The sequence below is a fragment of the Oncorhynchus tshawytscha genome, linkage group LG22, assembly GCF_018296145.1.
Source record: "Oncorhynchus tshawytscha isolate Ot180627B linkage group LG22, Otsh_v2.0, whole genome shotgun sequence".
NCBI lineage: Eukaryota > Metazoa > Chordata > Actinopteri > Salmoniformes > Salmonidae > Oncorhynchus > Oncorhynchus tshawytscha.
The window spans coordinates 36,141,032-36,159,775 of NC_056450.1; the positions used below are offsets into that span (position 1 = coordinate 36,141,032).

Genomic DNA, 18,744 nt, shown 5'->3' on the forward strand with positions numbered 1-18,744 from the left:
TACTTTCTGAAGGCACCTGAAGGCTTCTCCAGCTCTGTAAAACTGTTGTCCTTTTGCATTGTTGATCAAATGTAAAGACATTAATTACGCACCAAACGAATAGTGCACAGCAACCTAAGCATTAAGAACCGGGGTATTGGATAACAGCTAAATACACTGATTCAATTCTTAACAAGTGCAACAACAACACACTAAACGGTTAACGGGGAAGTAAATTGAATGGGCTTGGCGCGTGTGCGTCACTGACGTCTCCGCCAACCTGACGACCTACGCATTTCCCCCAGCAGGTGGCGATACAAGACAAGATACAGTCGTAAATAAAGGTACGCCAAATACTTGTCACTTCATGTGTGAAATGTATTTGGTTATTTATGCGTTTATGCGTTTGGTTATTCATTCTCGGATTTGTGAAAAACCAGCATATCAACAAAATAATTTCCCCATATTTCACTAAATGCAACATTTTAATGTAGAATAGTTAAACAAAATAAAAAATAAATTTCCACCCACCCAAAAACATCACGAAACTCGATATTAACATATATATATATATATATATATATATATATATATACACACTACAGTGCATTGTTTCAGTTGATGAAACCTCACAAGAACATGTCAGTGTTTCATACCATAATATTTGACATAACTTTGAGATGCTCTTTACCACAACCAACTTTCTGTCTCTGCCACACCATTGTGCTTTCCACTGCACCTTGACCATTTCCTGTGCCAAAGTCAAGACTGGTGCGGAAGAGAACAAGCAACAGCTAAAAGGTGTTAATGTTCAGGACAGGAAACACATAAATCAAACAGACTAATTCTTATACCTCACAGTTCCTTAATTGTTTTCAAGGTAGCGTACTTCAACAAAACCAAACATATAGTCTGTTTATTGATGATACAGGATCACTTTCATAAGGCTGTATATCTCACGTTCAAACTACTTTCCGTTAAGTCTAGCAAAGTCTGCCTCCAGGATCTAAACATTTATTCTGTTCACGAATCCAAGCAAAGATGGCCCTCAGCTGCTTGGCAATGTAATGTTGAGCACTCTACAACCATAGCTTTGAGAACCATGGTTCTCTGCAGTGGTTGAGTTGTGATTTCCAGTTCCCCTAACAACATTCCTTTAATGAGATCCATTGGGTTCATGGGCAGAATGTCTGGTCCTCAGGATTGCCTCAGCTTTAATGGGTAGCTTGATGCAAAGCTCTCCATCTTATGGTCTGTTTTAGTCTGAGTATCTCTCTGTCGTTATGATGCCAGATCCATGCTCAGCTGTCCCATTTGTGGCTGGAGCCTTTGCAGTCCTCTGTCATGAAGCGGTAGGATTTGATGGCCTCCTTTAATCCCTCGCTCACCAGGGAATCCTCATTGTCCTTGCCTTTGTCCTTGCCAAAAATCATGGAGCTGCAGACAGACAGAGAAACCCCATTAGTGAGGAAATGGTGACAAAGAATATGTACTAAACAAAAATATAAACGCAACATGTAAAGTGTTGGGTCCATGTTTCATGAGCTGAAATAAAATCTCAGAAATGTTCCATACGCAAAAAAGCTTTTTTCTTAAAAATGTTGTGCACAAATTTGTTTACATCCCTGTTAGTGAGCATTTCTTATTTGCCAAGATAATATATCCACCTGACAGGTGTGGCATATCAAGAAGCTGAATAAACAGCATGATCATTACACAGGTGCACTTTGTGCTGGGGACAATAAGGCCATTCTAAAATGTGCAGCTTTGTCACACAGCACAATGCCACAGATGTCTCAAGTATTGAGGGAGCATGCAATTGACATGCGGACTGCAGACATTTCCACCAGAGCTGTTGCCAGATAATTGAATGCTAATTTCTCTACCATAAGCCGCCTCCAACATCATTGTAGAGAATTTGGCAGTATGTCCAACCGGCCTCACAACTGCAGACCGCGTGTAAACACGCCGCCAGCCCAGGACCTCCACACCCGGGTTCTTCACCTGCGGGATTGTCTGAGACCAGCCAACTGAGGAGTATTTCTGTCTGATTCTGATTGGCTGAGCCTGGCTCCCAAATGGCTGTGCTCCTGCCAACTCATGTGAAATCCATAGATTATGGCCTAATTAATTGATTTCAATTGACTGATTTCCTTATATGAACTGTAACTCAGTAAAATCATTGAAATTGTCACGTTGCGTTTATATTTTTGTTCAGTATAAGATTTATTGACAGACATGGATACACAGAGACTAGCAACCTATTACTGTACCACAACAGTAAATTACCTCACCTATCCATATCTTTCCAGTTGAGGGTGGGCTTCCTGACAGCCATGGGGAGTGGCCCAGTAACCACAGGAACGTTGTTGGACCCCTGGATGAAGCAGGGCTCCCCTAGCAGACAGCACAGCCCATCACGGACCTCTGGAAGGAGATGTCAATCAGTCTGTTACAACTCAGCCTGAACATGAATACTACAATTTAATGACTGAAGATGATTTAGGTGTCCCCAGCTTTTATCCTACTGCCACTTGTGCAAAAGGTTCAAATGTGTGGGTTGGACTCAAAAGGGCTTGACAAGATGTAACTACAGCCTTCAGTATTTTCTACACCACTGTAAATGCTTTAAAGCACCTGACCTGAGTAGTGGTCTACCAGAGCTCTGAGGTTGGGGAAGGTGAGGCAGGGGGAGATGTAGAGCCAGCCGTTCTCCAGTTGTTGGATCCGGTAGTGTTTGACTGAGCGACGATCCTGGTCACTGCTCTTACGCACTGACAGGGAGTTGGCACCTAGAGTGGACAGTGTAAGACCATACTTCAGTCACCACGTTTTATCACTTCAGGTTTATCAATGACATTTTTAAGATTGTTTCCCTGGTCTTGTTAGCGTTTGATAATGTGTAGCCTGGAGTGTGAACTGAACTGACCAGGGTGGGTCTCACTCTCCCGGACCAGAAAAGAGCCAGTCTGGTTGTAGGGCAGAAAGAGGAGCTCCTCAGCCTTCTCTCGGCTGAGACCCTCATACTGCCACCTAGGCCAAGAGCATAGAGATAGAGTCAGACATAGAAATAGACAGAGCCATGTAAATAGAGATTCCAAAGGGGAATAGAGTCAGATGGATCAGCGGACTCACCTGTGGTACACCTTGGCTGTGTAGTTGCTGGGGATGTAGCTCTCATTGCCTGTGGCAGAGGATCTCACCTTCCACCACTCCCCCTCGCTATATAGACATGCACATTCACAGAAACACAAGACATACATAAGTTATTGCAGGAAAAACACACATCACAGTAGTAGTAGTAGTAGTAATTATGGTAGTTGTATGTAGAGGCTATGGTTTCTTACTCTGAAAGCACGTTGAGTCTCTCTCCAGCGTGGATGCGGCAGTGTACTGGGGGACCAGTGGGATAGTTATACAGGGCCACTACCATATACTTGCTGTTCTCTGTAGACAGAACAGATACATGAAAGATTAGTGTCAGTCTCCTATGAGAACCTCAAACCATGACAACGCAGTATTTTCATGCTGAGAAAAAAGCAAAAAAGCACAAAAAAAGCATGCATTCGATAAAATATCTATGTACTTGGATGTTTGTAATTCACACTTTGAATGTGAGTAGTCATGGTTAGGCAAGACACTTCCAAGGTACACAAATGAGATGATCGTCAGTCTTTCTGAGCTAAATGATTGATGTGATCTTCATCAACTAACATCTTGAGGAATTCAATGTCACCTGGTTCACACCATTTCTAGAGGGTGACTAGAGGGAGTACAGCCACAGATTGAACAATGAGATAGATATTTCACCGGATGTATGAATGTGAAGCATCCGCTTGGTGTTTCCATTCATTACCAAATGTGGTAGTGAGAGGAAGCCAAAGGGCCGGCAGGAGAAGAAGGAAACGAGATGGACTTTGGCCGACATTCGGTAAATTTTCTCACCGATGAAACATTTGATCTCAATACGGGTTCTGTTCCCAAAACTAAAACCTGTTACGAACAGAATGGACTAAGTTTTGTAGACTTTACACTTTGCCAAAGTTTTTTTTTTTAAAGTGCGTTGTTTAGAAGGAGTGCAAAGGCGAATTGAGTTATTGCACAAGCTCATTTCTCTCCTCTGGTGGTTCAACAGAAGACCAGGAATGTATTTTTTCCTATTTCTTGCACACCAACTATGGTCATATTTAACAGAGAGGCATCTAAACATCTAGGGCATCACCACAGCACAGATGCATAGGAACAGCATCACCACACCATGGATGCATAGCAACAGCATCACCACACCATGGATGCATAGCAACAGCATCACCACACCATGGATGCATAGCAACAGCATCACCACACCATGGATGCATAGCAACAGCATCACCACACTATGGATGCATAGCAACAGCATCACCACACTATGGATGCATAGGAACAGCATCACCACACCATGGATGCATAGCAACAGCATCACCACACCATGGATGCATAGCAACAGCATCACCACACTATGGATGCATAGGAACAGCATCACCACACCATGGATGCATAGCAACAGCATCACCACACCATGGATGCATAGGAACAGCATCACCACACTATGGATGCATAGCAACAGCATCACCACACCATGGATGCATAGCAACAGCATCACCACACTATTGATGCATAGCAACAGCATCACCACACCATGGATGCATAGCAACACCATTACCACACCATGGATGCATAGGCATCAACAGCATCAGCATCACCACACCATGGATGCATAGGAACATGGATGCATCACCACACCATGGATGCATAGGAACAGCATCACCACACTATGGATGCATAGCAACAGCATCACCACACCATGGATGCATAGCAACAGCATCACCACACTATTGATGCATAGCAACAGCATCACCACAACATGGATGCAGGAACATTAACAAAAACAATTCTGCATTATGTTGGTCGCATTGATTTGAACTTTGAAATCAAATCAAATTGTATTTGTCACATGTGCTGAATACAACCTTACAGTGAAATGCTTACTTACAAGCCCTTAACCAACAATGCATTTTTAAGAAGAAATAAGTTAAGTAAAAATGCAGGTTATCCAATGATTGTCCTTAACCATAAATAGACCCGGCTGTTGTGCACACTTCCAATTCCCTATAGGTTTCAGTCAAAACAATCCCAGGACGATTGACCTCTGAGGACAGAGAAAGAGAAAGGCTAGTACTGGCCTGTTTCCCAGAGTCCTGTGCTGTGCTCAGACCGAGATGGGAGGGCAGGCCTTACCCAGTATGACTGACTCAGCGGGCTCTTCCTGGCCCAGCAAGGCTGCCTGAGTGCTGGATCCCTGACGCTCTTTACTGGGCCCACTGCCCATGGCGATGTGGAGCTCGTATGGGTCACCAGAGGACTCTGTGGGTTAGAGGGAATCACAGCTATTAATTAATAGCCAATTATTTCCAAAACGCTATATCCACCATTTTTTCACGTTTTTTTTGTATCAGAAATGTTTGCATGTGTGTGTAAAATATTACTCTTCTCAGATTCTTTATTCATCGATTTTAGATGTTTTTTTTGTTTGTTGGTGCAATACACTATGTATCCATTGTTAAGCTAGAATGGAATGTTTGTATCCTGTATATTTGACTGTGATATGTGGTTGTCCAACCTAGCTATCTTAAGTTGAATGAACTTACTGTAAGTCACTCTGGATAACAGCATCTGCTGAATGACTAAAACGGTCAAATGTAAATGTTTTATATATAGATCTCATATTAATGTATTTAACTATTTTTATTTATTTAAATGATGTCATAAATGTATTTTGTGCTCCCCCCCCCCCAAAAAAAAAACCTTTAGTTATTTGTTACCTGGCAGTACTACTTATTTCTCTGATAATGAGGTGGATATATAGCATTTTGCAACAAAAAAGACATGATCGTCTTTCTGAAATTAAGCCATCAAGTGATAGATTTTAAACAAATATGTCATCGAACAACTCCTTGCCGTGATTAGAAAAAAAACATATTTTTCATAACTTCTTTCAAACATTAAAACCTAATTTACCAATATTTCTGATATACAGTGCATTCGGGAAGTATTCGGATCCCTTGACTATTTTCACATTTAGTTACATGACAGCCTAATTCTAATACGGATGTAATAATTTTTCCCCCCTCATCAATCTGCACACAATATCCCATAATGATGAAGCATAAACAGTTTTTGGGAAATTTTTGCAAATGTTTAACAAAAAATAAATAAATGAAATATCACATTTACATAAGAATTCAGACCCTTTACTCAGTACTTTGTTGAAGCACCTTTGGCAGTGATTACATCCTCAAGTCTTCTTGGGAATGAGGCTACAAGCTTGGCACACCTGTATTTGGGGAGTTTCTCCCATTCTCCTCTGCAGATCCTCTCAAGCTCTGTCAGGTCAGATGGGGAGCATCGCCGCACAACTATTTTCAGGTTTTTCCAGAGATATTCGATAGGGTTCAAGTCCAGTCTCTGGCTGAACCACTCAAGGACATTCAGAGATTTGTCCCAAAGCCACTCATGCGTTGTCTTGGCTGTGTGCTTAGGGTCGTTGTCTTGTTGGAAGGTGAACCTTCGCCCCAGTCTGAGGTCCTGAGTGCTTTGGAGCAGCAGACGAGAGAATCTTGTTTCTCATGGTCTGAGTCCTTTAGGTGCCTTTTGACAAACTCCAAGCGGCCTGTCAGGTGCATTTTACTGAGGAGTGGCTTCCGTCTGGCCACTCTATCATAAAGGCCTGATTGGTGGAGTGCTGCAGAGATGGTTGTCCTTCTGGAAGATTTTGTCATCTCCACATAGGAACTCAGGAGCTCTGTCAGAGTGACGATCTCCCTGACCAAGGCCCTTCTCCCCTAATTGCTCAGTTTGGCTTGGCGGGCAGCTCTTAGAAGAGTCTTGTTGGTTCCAAACTTCTTCCATTTAAGAATGATGTAGCCCACTGTGTTTTTGGGGACCTTCAATGCTGCAGAAATGTTTTGTTACCCTTCCCCAGATCTGTGCCTCGACACAATCCTGTCTCAGAGCTCTATGGACAATTCCTTCGACCTCATGGCTTGGCTTTTGCTCTGACTTGTACTGTCAACTGTGGGACCTTATATAGACAGGTGTGTGCCTTTCCAAATCATGTCCAATCAATTGAATTTACCACAGGTTGTAGAAACATCTCAAGGATGATCAATGGAAACAGGATGCACCTGAGCTCAATTTCATGTCTCATAGCAAAGGGTCTGAATACTTAAGCAAATAAGGTATTTAGGTTTTTAATACATTTGCAAACATTTCTAAAAGCCTGTTTTCGCTTTGTCATTATGGGGTATTATGATGTCATTATGGGGTATTGTGATGTCATTATGGGGTATTGTGTGAGGATTTTGTTGTTGTTGTATTAATCCATTTTAGAAAAAGGCTGCAATGTAACAAAATGTGGAAAATGTCAAAGGGTCTGAATACCTTCCAAATGCACTGGATAGCATTTTGGAATTAAACTCTTCATATGGGTAGAGACATGTTTTCTGTGCATACTATTGCATCAATCACAATTCACTGTAACTTATTACAGGTAGTATATTTCAAAACCAAAAATGTGAAGGGAATTTAAAATAGCCCTGCCTATTTTTATTTAATTTATTGCCAGTCAGACAAAAGGAGGGAGGAAGTTGAAAACCACTCTTCTGAACACCCTTTAGTTTCCAACCACACTCTTGTTTTTACACATGGGTTGCTGGTTGTCGAGGTGCTGTTGGCAAGGAAAATAAGGGGCTTTTGACTGAATATATAACAATATTAGAACACATAATAGAACACTCTCTAATTCAGTGGTCACCAACCTTTTGAGATCACTTTTTGATGCAAGCCGAGCTCTACGGCTCAGATGTATTTTTAAACACAAGCCTATACAACATTAACCAATTAAAAACAGTACTGTAGCAATGAGGTTCGTGCAGTAAGCTATAGGCCCAATACATTATCACCGCATATTGGCTTTGCTTGAATTGCCCTGACAAAGCATTGTTGTTTGGGCCATTAAAAAAAATATATATTTCTAAATTTGAGGTAGGCATATGATCAGACTGGTAATAGATCCGTTGTTGTATTACTGGTGAGGCACAGCTGAGTGAGCATAAATGTAAATAATTAGCTTTTTATTTTAATTTTACTGGGCTGATAATGTCTGCATCTGATGGTCAGTCTCAGCGGAGGGAGAGAGCAGCAGATTGAGGGAACGTCTCTCAACATCCCTCCGTTCTCCCTTTCCTCCACTGACACTGACCATGAAGGGACACCGTCTTCCAGCTGATGGGGAAACTCGAGTCGCACCGCATTATTTAATGCAAAAATTCTCATGCACAAATTCTAACTCCTATGAACAGAGAAAGTGAAATATTCCTTGATATTAAAAATACCCCCAAGTCGCTAATAATAACAACACAAGCCTAGAGATACACTTTCCTTCTCGTTCATTACTGCTGCACTGCTTGTTGAAGAGCTGAGTGGAAATAGGAAGAACGCCAATTTCATGGCTTATAAAAGTGTTGAATACAAAGTGTTGACAGTGCTGAGTAAGAACTTAAACTCAACTCACTGGGCTCCCGAGTGGCGCAGCATCTCTGACACTGCATCTCGGTGCAAGAGGCACCACTACAGTCCCTGGTTCGAATCCAGGTTGAATCACATCCGACCTTGATTGGGAGTCCCATAGGGTGGCGCACAATTGACCCGCTGTCGCCAGGGTAGGCCATCATTGTAAATAAGAATTTGATCTTAACTGACATGCCTAGTTAAATAAAAACAGCATCTCTTTGCTGTATTCCTTGACAGTTTCTCTCTAGTGATGGTTTTAAACATTTTGAAATCTCACAGTATCAATTTTTTTGTTGCTTTCTTTTATGCCTTCTTAAATGACTGCAGACACCATAATCCGAACCGTCCGATTGGCGATCGTGATGGACCGGTTGAGGACCACTGCTCTAATTGATATAAACAACAATGCTCTAATGTGCAACTAGTTGAAGTGTCATGCATTGGTGATTTGCACAAACACACGTGTGACAAATATGACATTTCATGGCAACCTTCTGCTCCACAGGAACCATGGAAGATGGGTAAATTAGTTCGCAGCAATACACTGATGCAGAAACCACCGCATAAGATGAAAAGTTTTGTGTCGTAATTTGCAACATGATTTACTGTAAAGTAATGCATGAGATCTCAAGCATCAATGGAGTCAAACATAAAAGTGGCAGGATATCATTGGGTAGAAAATAAATGCTCTTTTTGAACACCTTTCTACCCTGGTGTGTGTTTGTCTAATTTTGACAATGGTAGACACAAAAATAGATGAACATTTCAGAAATAGTCATATGAAATATATTGGCATTAAATATTTCTAAATATCTTCCCTCAATGCTCTGTAATATGGCACGTAACATAATCATTGAGAAAAGATCAGTTTGTCCCCCTGTTTTTCTGCTATTACAGCCTCCACTCTTCTGGCCTTCCACTAGATGTTGGAACATTGCTGCAGGGACTTGTTTCCATTCAGCCATAAGAGCATTAGTGAGATCAGGCGTTGATGTTGGACGATTAGGCCTGGCTCGACACCTTCGACACCTGGTAGAGTCCATGCCCCGACAAATAGAAGCTATTCTGAGTGTATATTTACTTGACCGTTGTTTTCTTTGTTAAAACCAAAAAGTATACTTTTAATATCTTAAATCTGAGTTGGATAAAACTAACCTTTTACGTGTACAGTACAGTCAGATCGATTAGACAATTAGACAGCTCAAAAATATTTTTATACTCACAGCATTTCCCTGTTGTGGCACTGGTGAACATCAGTCTTCTGATGCTGTGGTATGAGTTGATGTCAGAGCTGTAGAGTACCACAGTAGACTAGCACAAGGATAGAGGTGCGGCCTAGAGGACAGAAGAGTCCAGTGGGTCTGGGAGTTGCACGCTGTCGGTAGTGTTCACATGTGGAACGAGAGTGCGATGTGTGTATGAGAGTCTGTGTGAGACTTCTTTAGGCTCCAATGAAGAAAGAGTGTTCTCCTTTGTGGTGTTCCAAGAGGAAAGGAGGCATCGGTGGTAGGTAGAGTCTATGTACGCGTAGCAGAGTGATCTATAGTACATCTGAGTGGAGAGATTTGACAGGAGGACTTTTTTTTATATTCACCTCACACACGCCGTTTCCTGTTTCAATGAGGCCTGAAACATGTACACACCACAACTCAGATATCAGAGTGAAGAGAGGGAAATGGAGAAGAGTGGAGGGAAGACAAAGAAAAAGTGATGCACAAAGAGAAAGGAAGAAAGATGTTGTTCAACAATATCTACTGAACATGGGGCTGTAGTAATTGGAACAGACAGACCTTTGACATCAGTGACTTGATCAATGAGTCATCAGCTGTAGCAATGAGGTGCAATTGGTCTGTGCAAATGTTCTGTTTTGCAGCATCTGCATGAGCGGTGGAATACATACACTGCTGTGAAGTGAGGTCACAATGTTTTTTCCCCAGAATAGAGCTTCATATGCTTCATCATTCAGGTAAATGCTGTTGATTGGGTAAAAGTGTTGAGCAATTATTTTTCTCTTCATAACCCTTTTGTACTCATTATCAAGAGATATGGGCTCACGGTTCTGCATACCCACACTGATTTGTGCAGTTAAACTACTGAACCCTCTGAACTAACTTCATTATACCAGTAGCCAGGGCCGGCCCTAGCCTTTTGGGGGCCCTAAACAAGATTTTTTTTTACTGGCACCGCATCTTGATGGTGTAGAGAAAAATGTATTTTTATAATGAATTACCTGCAATTATACCCATTTTGCCATGGGGTGTAGAGAAATGCAGTTTTTGCAGTTTTAAAATGAATTTCCTGGCATTCTACACATTTTGCCATGACTTATGCCATGTTAATATAATATGAGTGAGAGTGACTAGCATTTTCTCATGGCAAAATGTTAAAAGCATGAGATGAGCTATAAAAACAGCAAAATAATGATCTGCCTCATGACAAAATGTGTACAGTAGCATTATAAAGCTGCACATTTTACTCTGCACTATGGCAAAATGTGTTGAAATGCAGCACCAACTCTCCAAAGGTCGGTGCCCCGGGGCCCCAAATGCGATAGTCTGGTCTGGCACGTGCCCAGTCATTCGGCCATGAGTACTACAAGTTTAGATCAGTGGAGGCTCTTCAGTGGAGGAAGGGGAGGACTATCCTCCTTAGTGAATTTCATAAAAATAAAAAGTAAAACATTAAAGTTATTTTTTAGATGAAACTATACTAAATATGTTTGTTACCAAAAAATGTATTAAAACACACTGTTTGGCAATGAAGTTCTATCGTAGCCTCAACAGCACTCTGTAGGGTAGCACCATGGTGTAGCCAGAGGACAGCTAACTTCTGTCCTCCTCTGGGTACATTGACTTCAATATAAAACCTAGGAGGCTCATAGTTCTCACCCCTTCCATAGACTTACACAGTAATTAAACTTACACAGTAATTATGACATCTTCCGGAGGACATCCTCTAGCCTATCAGAGCTCCTGCAGCATGAACTGACATGTTGTCCACCCAATCAAAGGATCAGACAAATAATCTAGCACTGAATGCATAAGCTACAGCTAACTAGCGCTGCAGTGCATAAAATGTGGTAGTTGACTCAGAGCGTGAAAGACAATAGTTAAACAGTTTTGAACAAATTAACTTCTTCCAAAATTAAGAAGCAAGAGAGAGCTAGCTATATTTCTTCCCATTTTCACTTACTTAGCTAGTGTCCAATGCAGCTAGCTAGTTTAGCCTGCTCAAACAGAGGGATGCTATGTTAGCTAGCTGTCTATTGCTATCCAATACTGGAACTCGTCCAAGTCAAGGTAAGCTTTTGGCTTTATTAATTCATTGCCTCTGGGGCCCGCCGGTGTAACTGCTAAACTGCTTGTCGGACTACACGGTTCAGCATGATTGTAGTGGGTTTACTAACGCCTTAGTTCTAGTAGCTATGCCTATGTTAACTATGATGTGACAATGATGCAGGCTGTGTGTAGCAGTTAGCAGTCATGATATGAAGGTTTAGCTTGGAAAGTTTTTTCCCCGCCTGGTCAGACAGCTGATGTGTTCTGCACTGAAGTCCACAAGCAAGGGGAGCATGTGAGAGGAGAGTGGATAGATGCGAGAAGGAATTATATACATATATATACACACACACACACACACACACACACAACGAGCTGTTTGTGTGTGTCTGGTATGAAAGTAACATGTGTTTGCTTGTGATCAGAGGGATATTCATTGTGCCGATTTGAGTATTATGTAGTAGCCTAAACCTATGGATGTTACATCGAGCTGGGTGAATGGAATATGAATGACAGTCATCCAATATGCTGTAATAGAAATAAGGCCATGTTCATTAAAATAATAATCATCCTCCCTCATCTTAAACGGCACCGACCGCCACTGGTTTAGATAGTTGGCTAGATAAACATACCGATAAATGTTTTTGTTAGCGGACATGGCTAATTGAGGGTGTCAGTGACTGACATAGAAAGAGAAACTGCTGATGCCGAACCTAATAATAACAACAACAATAATAACGATAATAATAACAATAATAACAACAACAACAACAATAATAATAACGATAACAATGATAATAATAATAACAACAATAATAATAACGATAACAATGATACAATAATAATAATAACAATGATAATAATAACAATAATAATAACGATAATAATGATAATAATAATAACGATAATAATAATGATAATAAATGTATACTATTTAGCAGACATGTTTATCCAAAGCAACTTAGTCATGGGTGCATCCATTTTATACATGGATGGTCCCAGGTATCGAAGTCACTCCCCTGACGTTACAAGCACCATTCTCTACCAACTGAACTACAAAGGACCACTATTATAATCAGGCTAGTTTACCAAGTTAGAGAACAGACATGCCAGTGACAGAAAGGATAAGATGAAAAGTCCAGGCATGTACAGCTTCTAGCTTTATTTTATGATCAGTACAAATTGACATGGTCAGCACAGTATGACTAACAGCACCCCGTATACTATGCAGACAGAGTCCAATGCATCACCACGTGCTCACCCAAGCTGTAGTACAATCAGAGAGAAATGCAGGAAAACCACAGAGAAAACTACCAACTAATAACATTAATAAGAAACTCTATAAAAACATTTATTACACAATCCACAGTCCCTCAGGCATCTGACCCGTTGTCGTTTTCACCTCATCTTTATTTAATCAGGAGGGAAAACATACTATTTTCTACTAACTGGAAGCAATATAAGTTAATATATTTTAGTTTTATTTTATGAAAGAGGTAGTAATGTTATCTGTACCTCAATTCACAGACATTTACTCACCTCAGACTGAGCTGGGGCTAGTTTAGGTACTCTCCGCATTTGACTTGAATTTTCAACAAAACTACAGTAAAATGTTCCCACTGGGCACACACTGGTCGAATCAACGTCGTTTCCACATCATTTCGATGAAATTACGTTGAACCAACATGGAATACACACTGAACTGACGTCTGTGCCCAGTGGGTTGGTTCTTTTCTCTGCCCGTCAATAATAAATGTGGGTGGGATCAAAAACCCAGGGCCTGCCATTTCAAATAACTCACTCGAAAAAGAAAATATCAAACAAGGCAACTATTTCTAGATACATCTAGACAAAAGCAATTCTACAGACACGTCCATTACGTTTCATCTACTAGAGGGTCATTCTGTCAGATATTCTTGGTATAAAGGTACAGAGCAGGAGCAAGTTTATCACATCGTATTGCAATCCAGGAAAGCAAAAGGTATTTTTTTTTCACAAATCACAACATAAAAACAATTAAAAAAGAATCAAGAAAAAATGGTGTGTCATGAGACTGATTAAGGAATGGACCACTAAGGAGGGGTGGTGTGATTTGGTCTGATCTTACCAATTAGCAAGGTGAGGAAGACCCCAGAGGGAGACAGAAAGAGGGGCAACATTACTCCGTATAGACTACTTTACAAGAGAAAACTCCTGATGCCTTTCCATCTGTTATCTTTAAACTGACACACTGACCCAAAATAGTTATAAATACAAATATATCTCAAAGATTTAAAAAAAACAACCTCCTCTTTTAATGGGGAGAGCTGGTAGACAGCAAAAGGAAAACCAGACAAGCAGCATCGTCCGCCTGCTTACTGACTTTCAGGTTGCCGTACCACAGCAGTCATGCACAGACAGGCATGATAGACAGACAACAACAGGAAATGGTGAGAGAATACAGCAGAGAACCTGACTGCTTCTGTCTTCATAAATTATCTTTCAGAACACGTTTCAGACGCCCCCTCAGGATTCCAATCCTCTCTGACCTTGAGCATGGGAAAGGAAAAAGAGGGAGGGGGAGGTGGTGGTTTTCTGGGCTGGGTTCTTTAACAGGAAACCTCCATGGTCTGTGGCCTGGCCTGTTCGACACCCGGGCCGGCAGCAGTGGCGCCCTCTAGCTGTGTGTGGGTGCGGCTGCGACTCCCCTCCACAGAGCCCATGCTGGAGGTAGAGTGGGTACGAGAACGCACCAGGCGGGTCATACTGGCCGTGGGCACTACAGACGAGAGAGAGGAGAGAACATTTAGGTTAAGAAGTCACGTATGAGGACATTTGCTTAGTGTGTGTTGAATGTTTAGTGGGAGGGGTTAGTTTGCTTTAGAGAATGTGGCTAGGGGCAGGATGCTGGGGCCTCATTTATAACCGTTGTGTGAATTTTACACTAAATATCTGCGTGAGCCACTTCTGAAAACACTACACACGTATGGAAAAATGTAGATGTATATACTTGGCACATGCCATACATACATACACGTTTCCCCATTATAAATCAGACCGGCTGTAAAACTGAACGAGCATTTTATATCTCTGCCTGAATAACGCCCGTCATTCACCCTTAAAAGTGACAATGACACCCTTATTTCCTGAATACTTCGGAAGTATTGGAATTAAGCCAAGACCGTATATCTGAAGGAAATAGCAATGGCGAACTTGATCAAATGTCTTTGGAGGTTTTGGCAGAATGTGTTTTGTTGTGTGACATTTGCTATATTTTACCGTTTCTGAAACAAAAACAAAATTGCATATTTTTGTGGCCTGGAAAACTCAATAATGTTTTTATTCAATAATTTTATTCAAAAATTGAATAATGTTTTTAATTTACTTTCTTCAAAACCGAAATATGCTGCACTGGCCATGAAATGTGAAACATTGTTTACTCTGGAAAACAAACTACAGTAGGCCTACATTCAGTGGTAGCCCACACACTTCAACGCAAAAGACCTTCCCTTCTACTGTACATTAGAAACCACGCTCCCTGTTGGAACTAGAAATTATAATAGCCTATCTAATAGGCCCAATTAATTGAGATGCGTACGGTCATTTGTTGTATGGCTACTTCAGCAATATGAGCGCATCACGGCCAGAAGAGGTGCAACTGGTTAATGCACAGGTATTGTGTTTATAAATGGTCTAGGCTACTGGAGAAATGTTACATTACAGTATTCAAACGTCAATGGAGTTGGTGAACCGTCTGTTCTACCGTTTAACTTTGCTTTGGATCGCAGAGAACAAGATACTTGAAATAGCAATAACTTACCAATTTACTACTGTGAAGTGGGTCCAATTAAATGAGAGCTGGGATGAATGGTAGCCTTTACTAAACTGTTGTTGATCTGTAGGCTATTTAGTGATTATGAAACCATCAGTCAGGAAAGGTGATTTCTAATTATTTTAGAATGCAAAGATAACAAATAGATTCTGTTCTCACTAACAGCAAATGATTGCATCTTGTTATTATATTTAGTTACCTCTTTTTTTTGTGTTATTTATAAGTCATCATACAGTATATCCCCCATTTGCACACTTTTGCCTTCTTGCAATGCAATACTTCAACCACTAGAACGTGTGCGTACTCATGGTCTGAAGTTTGCAGGAGGATAAGTTCAGTTTTTATAAATGTGTTGGGGTATATTCTGTTCATGCGCAATGTTTGTAAATGAGGCCCCTGGTAATCATACCACAATCATTATTGCATCAACATTCCCAATTTAAGATGGGGTGGACTGGAGCCCAGGGAGAATAATGAAATCTCTAAACAGCTAATAACCAGATCACCTTGTAGTGTTCAGCTCATGCTAGCTACACTGCCTTCTAAGGAGATTGATATCAGTGAAGCAGGAATACTTGGAATTTCACTGTATTTCAGAAAGTACTGTTTGTACAGTCAAAACAGTTTTGAACACAGCTACTCATTCAAGGGTTTTTATTTTTACTATTTTCTACATTGTAGAATAACAGTGAAGACATCAAAACTATGAAATGACACATATGGAATCATGTAGTAACCAAAAAAAGGTGTTAAACAAATCAAAATATATTTTATATTTGAAATTCTTCAAAGTAGCCACCCTTTGCCTTGATGACAGCTTTGCACACTCTTGGCATTCTCTCGACCTTCATGTCTTAAAGTAATGATGGATTGTCATTTCCCTTTGCTTATTTGAACTGTTCTTGTCATAATATGGACTTGGTCTTATACCAAATAGGTTTATCTTCTGTATACCACAACTTACTGTCTCAAACACATTAAGAAATTCCACAAATTAACTTTTAACAAGGCACACCTGTTAATGGAAATGCATTCCAGGTGACTACCTCATGAAGCTGGTTGAGAGAATGCCAAGAGTGTGCAAAGCTGTCATCAAGGCAAAGGGTGGCTACTTTGAAGAATCTCAAAAATAAAATATATTTGGATTTGTTTAACACTTTTTTGCTACATGATTCCATATGTGGGCTCCAGAGTGGCGCAGCGGTCTAAGGCACTGCATCTCAGTGCTAGAGGCGTCACTACAGACCCTGGTTCGATTCCAGGCTGGATCACAACCGGCCGTGATTGGGAGTCCCATAGGGCGGCGCACAATTGGCCCAGCGTCGTCAGTCATTGTAAATAAGAATTTGTTCTTAACTGACTTGCCTAGTTAAATAAAGGTAAAATACAATACATATGTGTTATTTCATATTTTGATGTTTTCACTAATATTCTACAATGTAAAAAATAGTAATAAATTAAGAAAAACCCCGGAATGAGTAGGTGTGTCCAAACTTTTGACTGGTACTGCATATGCATCTCATTAAAGTGGTTGGGGTCTGAAATGTCTGCAGAATCCCTCAGTGTGTTCATTATTCTCCCATAAAGAAAACGAGATTGCCTGATCAGGTCAAGTTCCAATTCATTTTTACTGTTGGAGAAAAAATGAATAAATGGGAAAGGCCAATATGATTATGCAGCATGCACAAGAGATTTGAGATCTGTTCAGAAGAGAAAAATAACAAAAAGACATGAACAGACAGAAGACAACCATGTTACCTGATAGACATCACATAAAAACATCCACGCCCTCTCAAACCACACATTTAGTGAGACAAAGGAATCTTAAAAAAAGAATAAAGTTGACCACATGCTTCAAATCTCAGACTTGAGAAGATGCCTAAAAAGTGACTACCAGCGATGGGCAAACAGGGTTAGGGGGAGTAGCGTACTGGAGGTAGAGAGGGCAGGCTGGCGCAGCCAAGGCTGCTACCTATGGCCCTGGTACCTGATTCACTGCTTACGTGGCTAAGCAGTACATGAGGGACTGTTAGCATTGACGGACGGGCAGAACGGAAGGAAGGAGGGAAGAAATAAAGGAAGGGGTACAGAGAGAGACTGTCAGATTAATGCGCTGTCTTCACAAAAGATCTGAAAAGAAACATGGTGTCCTACAGCTATACCTCGGAGACACTTGAAGCAGCACCGTGTATAGTTCATTCTAGCACCATCGACTTTTACATGAATTTTCAGTAAATCTCTGACAGTTGTGAAAATAGCCAGAAGGCTTTCTTACTGTTCTGTCAATCTAAAAGGGAATGTCACCTGTGGCCCTGAGATTACCTGAAGAGAATGTTGAGCCAAGATGTGCTTCATGAGTACATTGTCTGATCCAGTTGAGTTAGTTTAATGAGTTCCCCCCCGACTGCAATCATTTCCCAACTGAACTACAGTCTTCTGTGCTAAAGTAACCATTCAAACAGGGCCTCGATGAGCACTTGACTGTTCAGTAAAGCTGGGCGATAACCTTTTATATATTACCATACCATTAGCACTACTACTACTACTTTGAATGTTGTTACTATCAATTGTACCATTAGCAAACGTATTTCCTTAAAACTTCACATTTCTCTAGTATTTATCGTGATTATCCGTGTCAGTAAATTGGTTGTGGTAATGATCGTCGGTGTCGATCATTTTCATCCCAGCTCTACTGCTCATCTATTCACACTCAAACCAATCTCCTGCTAGCTTATTGCTTTCCTTTCAACACAATGCTGATCTTCTGGGATGAGCCACCTGACAGAAGGCGCAACCTGAACGCTACAGAGTTACAAACCTCCTACAGTATGCCACAATTATGTGTTTGTGAAAGCTCACAATGTCCCCAACTGTTTCAATGTTTAGGTATTCTCAGAAAGGGAAGGTACTGTCTCAAACGTGCTATTGCTTGGTGTGGACGAAGAGCATAACGCGTGTGAACGCTCAGATGGCGAGGAAACCACCATTCTTAACACCTCAACAGAGACAGGGTTCACAAGAAAAACAACAGAAAGGAGGGCTATCAAGGGTTTGATGAGTGAAAAT

General features: G+C 40.9%; 2 protein-coding genes across 8 annotated transcripts in view; both read right to left on the bottom strand.

The window, feature by feature from the left end:
* Positions 1-451: 451 nt before the first annotated feature.
* LOC112235767 (src-like-adapter 2) lies at positions 452-10,362 on the bottom strand. The gene is made up of 8 exons (XM_024404288.2): positions 9,813-10,362; positions 5,257-5,382; positions 3,327-3,426; positions 3,115-3,201; positions 2,909-3,012; positions 2,622-2,771; positions 2,274-2,406; positions 452-1,416 (listed from the first exon to the last, which is right to left on the bottom strand). The coding sequence occupies exons 2-8, from the start codon at positions 5,345-5,347 to the stop codon at positions 1,281-1,283; spliced, it is 801 nt and encodes a 266-aa protein (XP_024260056.1). The 5' UTR covers positions 5,348-5,382; positions 9,813-10,362; the 3' UTR covers positions 452-1,280.
* A 2,652-nt stretch (positions 10,363-13,014) lies between these two features.
* The window catches only part of LOC112235768 (protein NDRG3), a 56,629-nt gene continuing 50,899 nt past the window's right edge, over positions 13,015-18,744 (bottom strand). For 3 of the 7 annotated variants that reach the window (XM_042304138.1, XM_042304139.1, XM_042304136.1), the window contains 2 exons: positions 17,666-17,704; positions 13,015-14,625 (listed from right to left, as the gene is read on the bottom strand). In XM_042304138.1, the coding sequence (XP_042160072.1) occupies positions 14,456-14,625; positions 17,666-17,704 (209 nt within the window). In that variant the 3' untranslated portion in view covers positions 13,015-14,455. The remainder of the gene's footprint in view (positions 14,626-17,665; positions 17,705-18,744) is intronic. The other 4 variants (XM_042304140.1, XM_042304137.1, XM_042304141.1 and 1 more) reach the window with 3 other exon arrangements.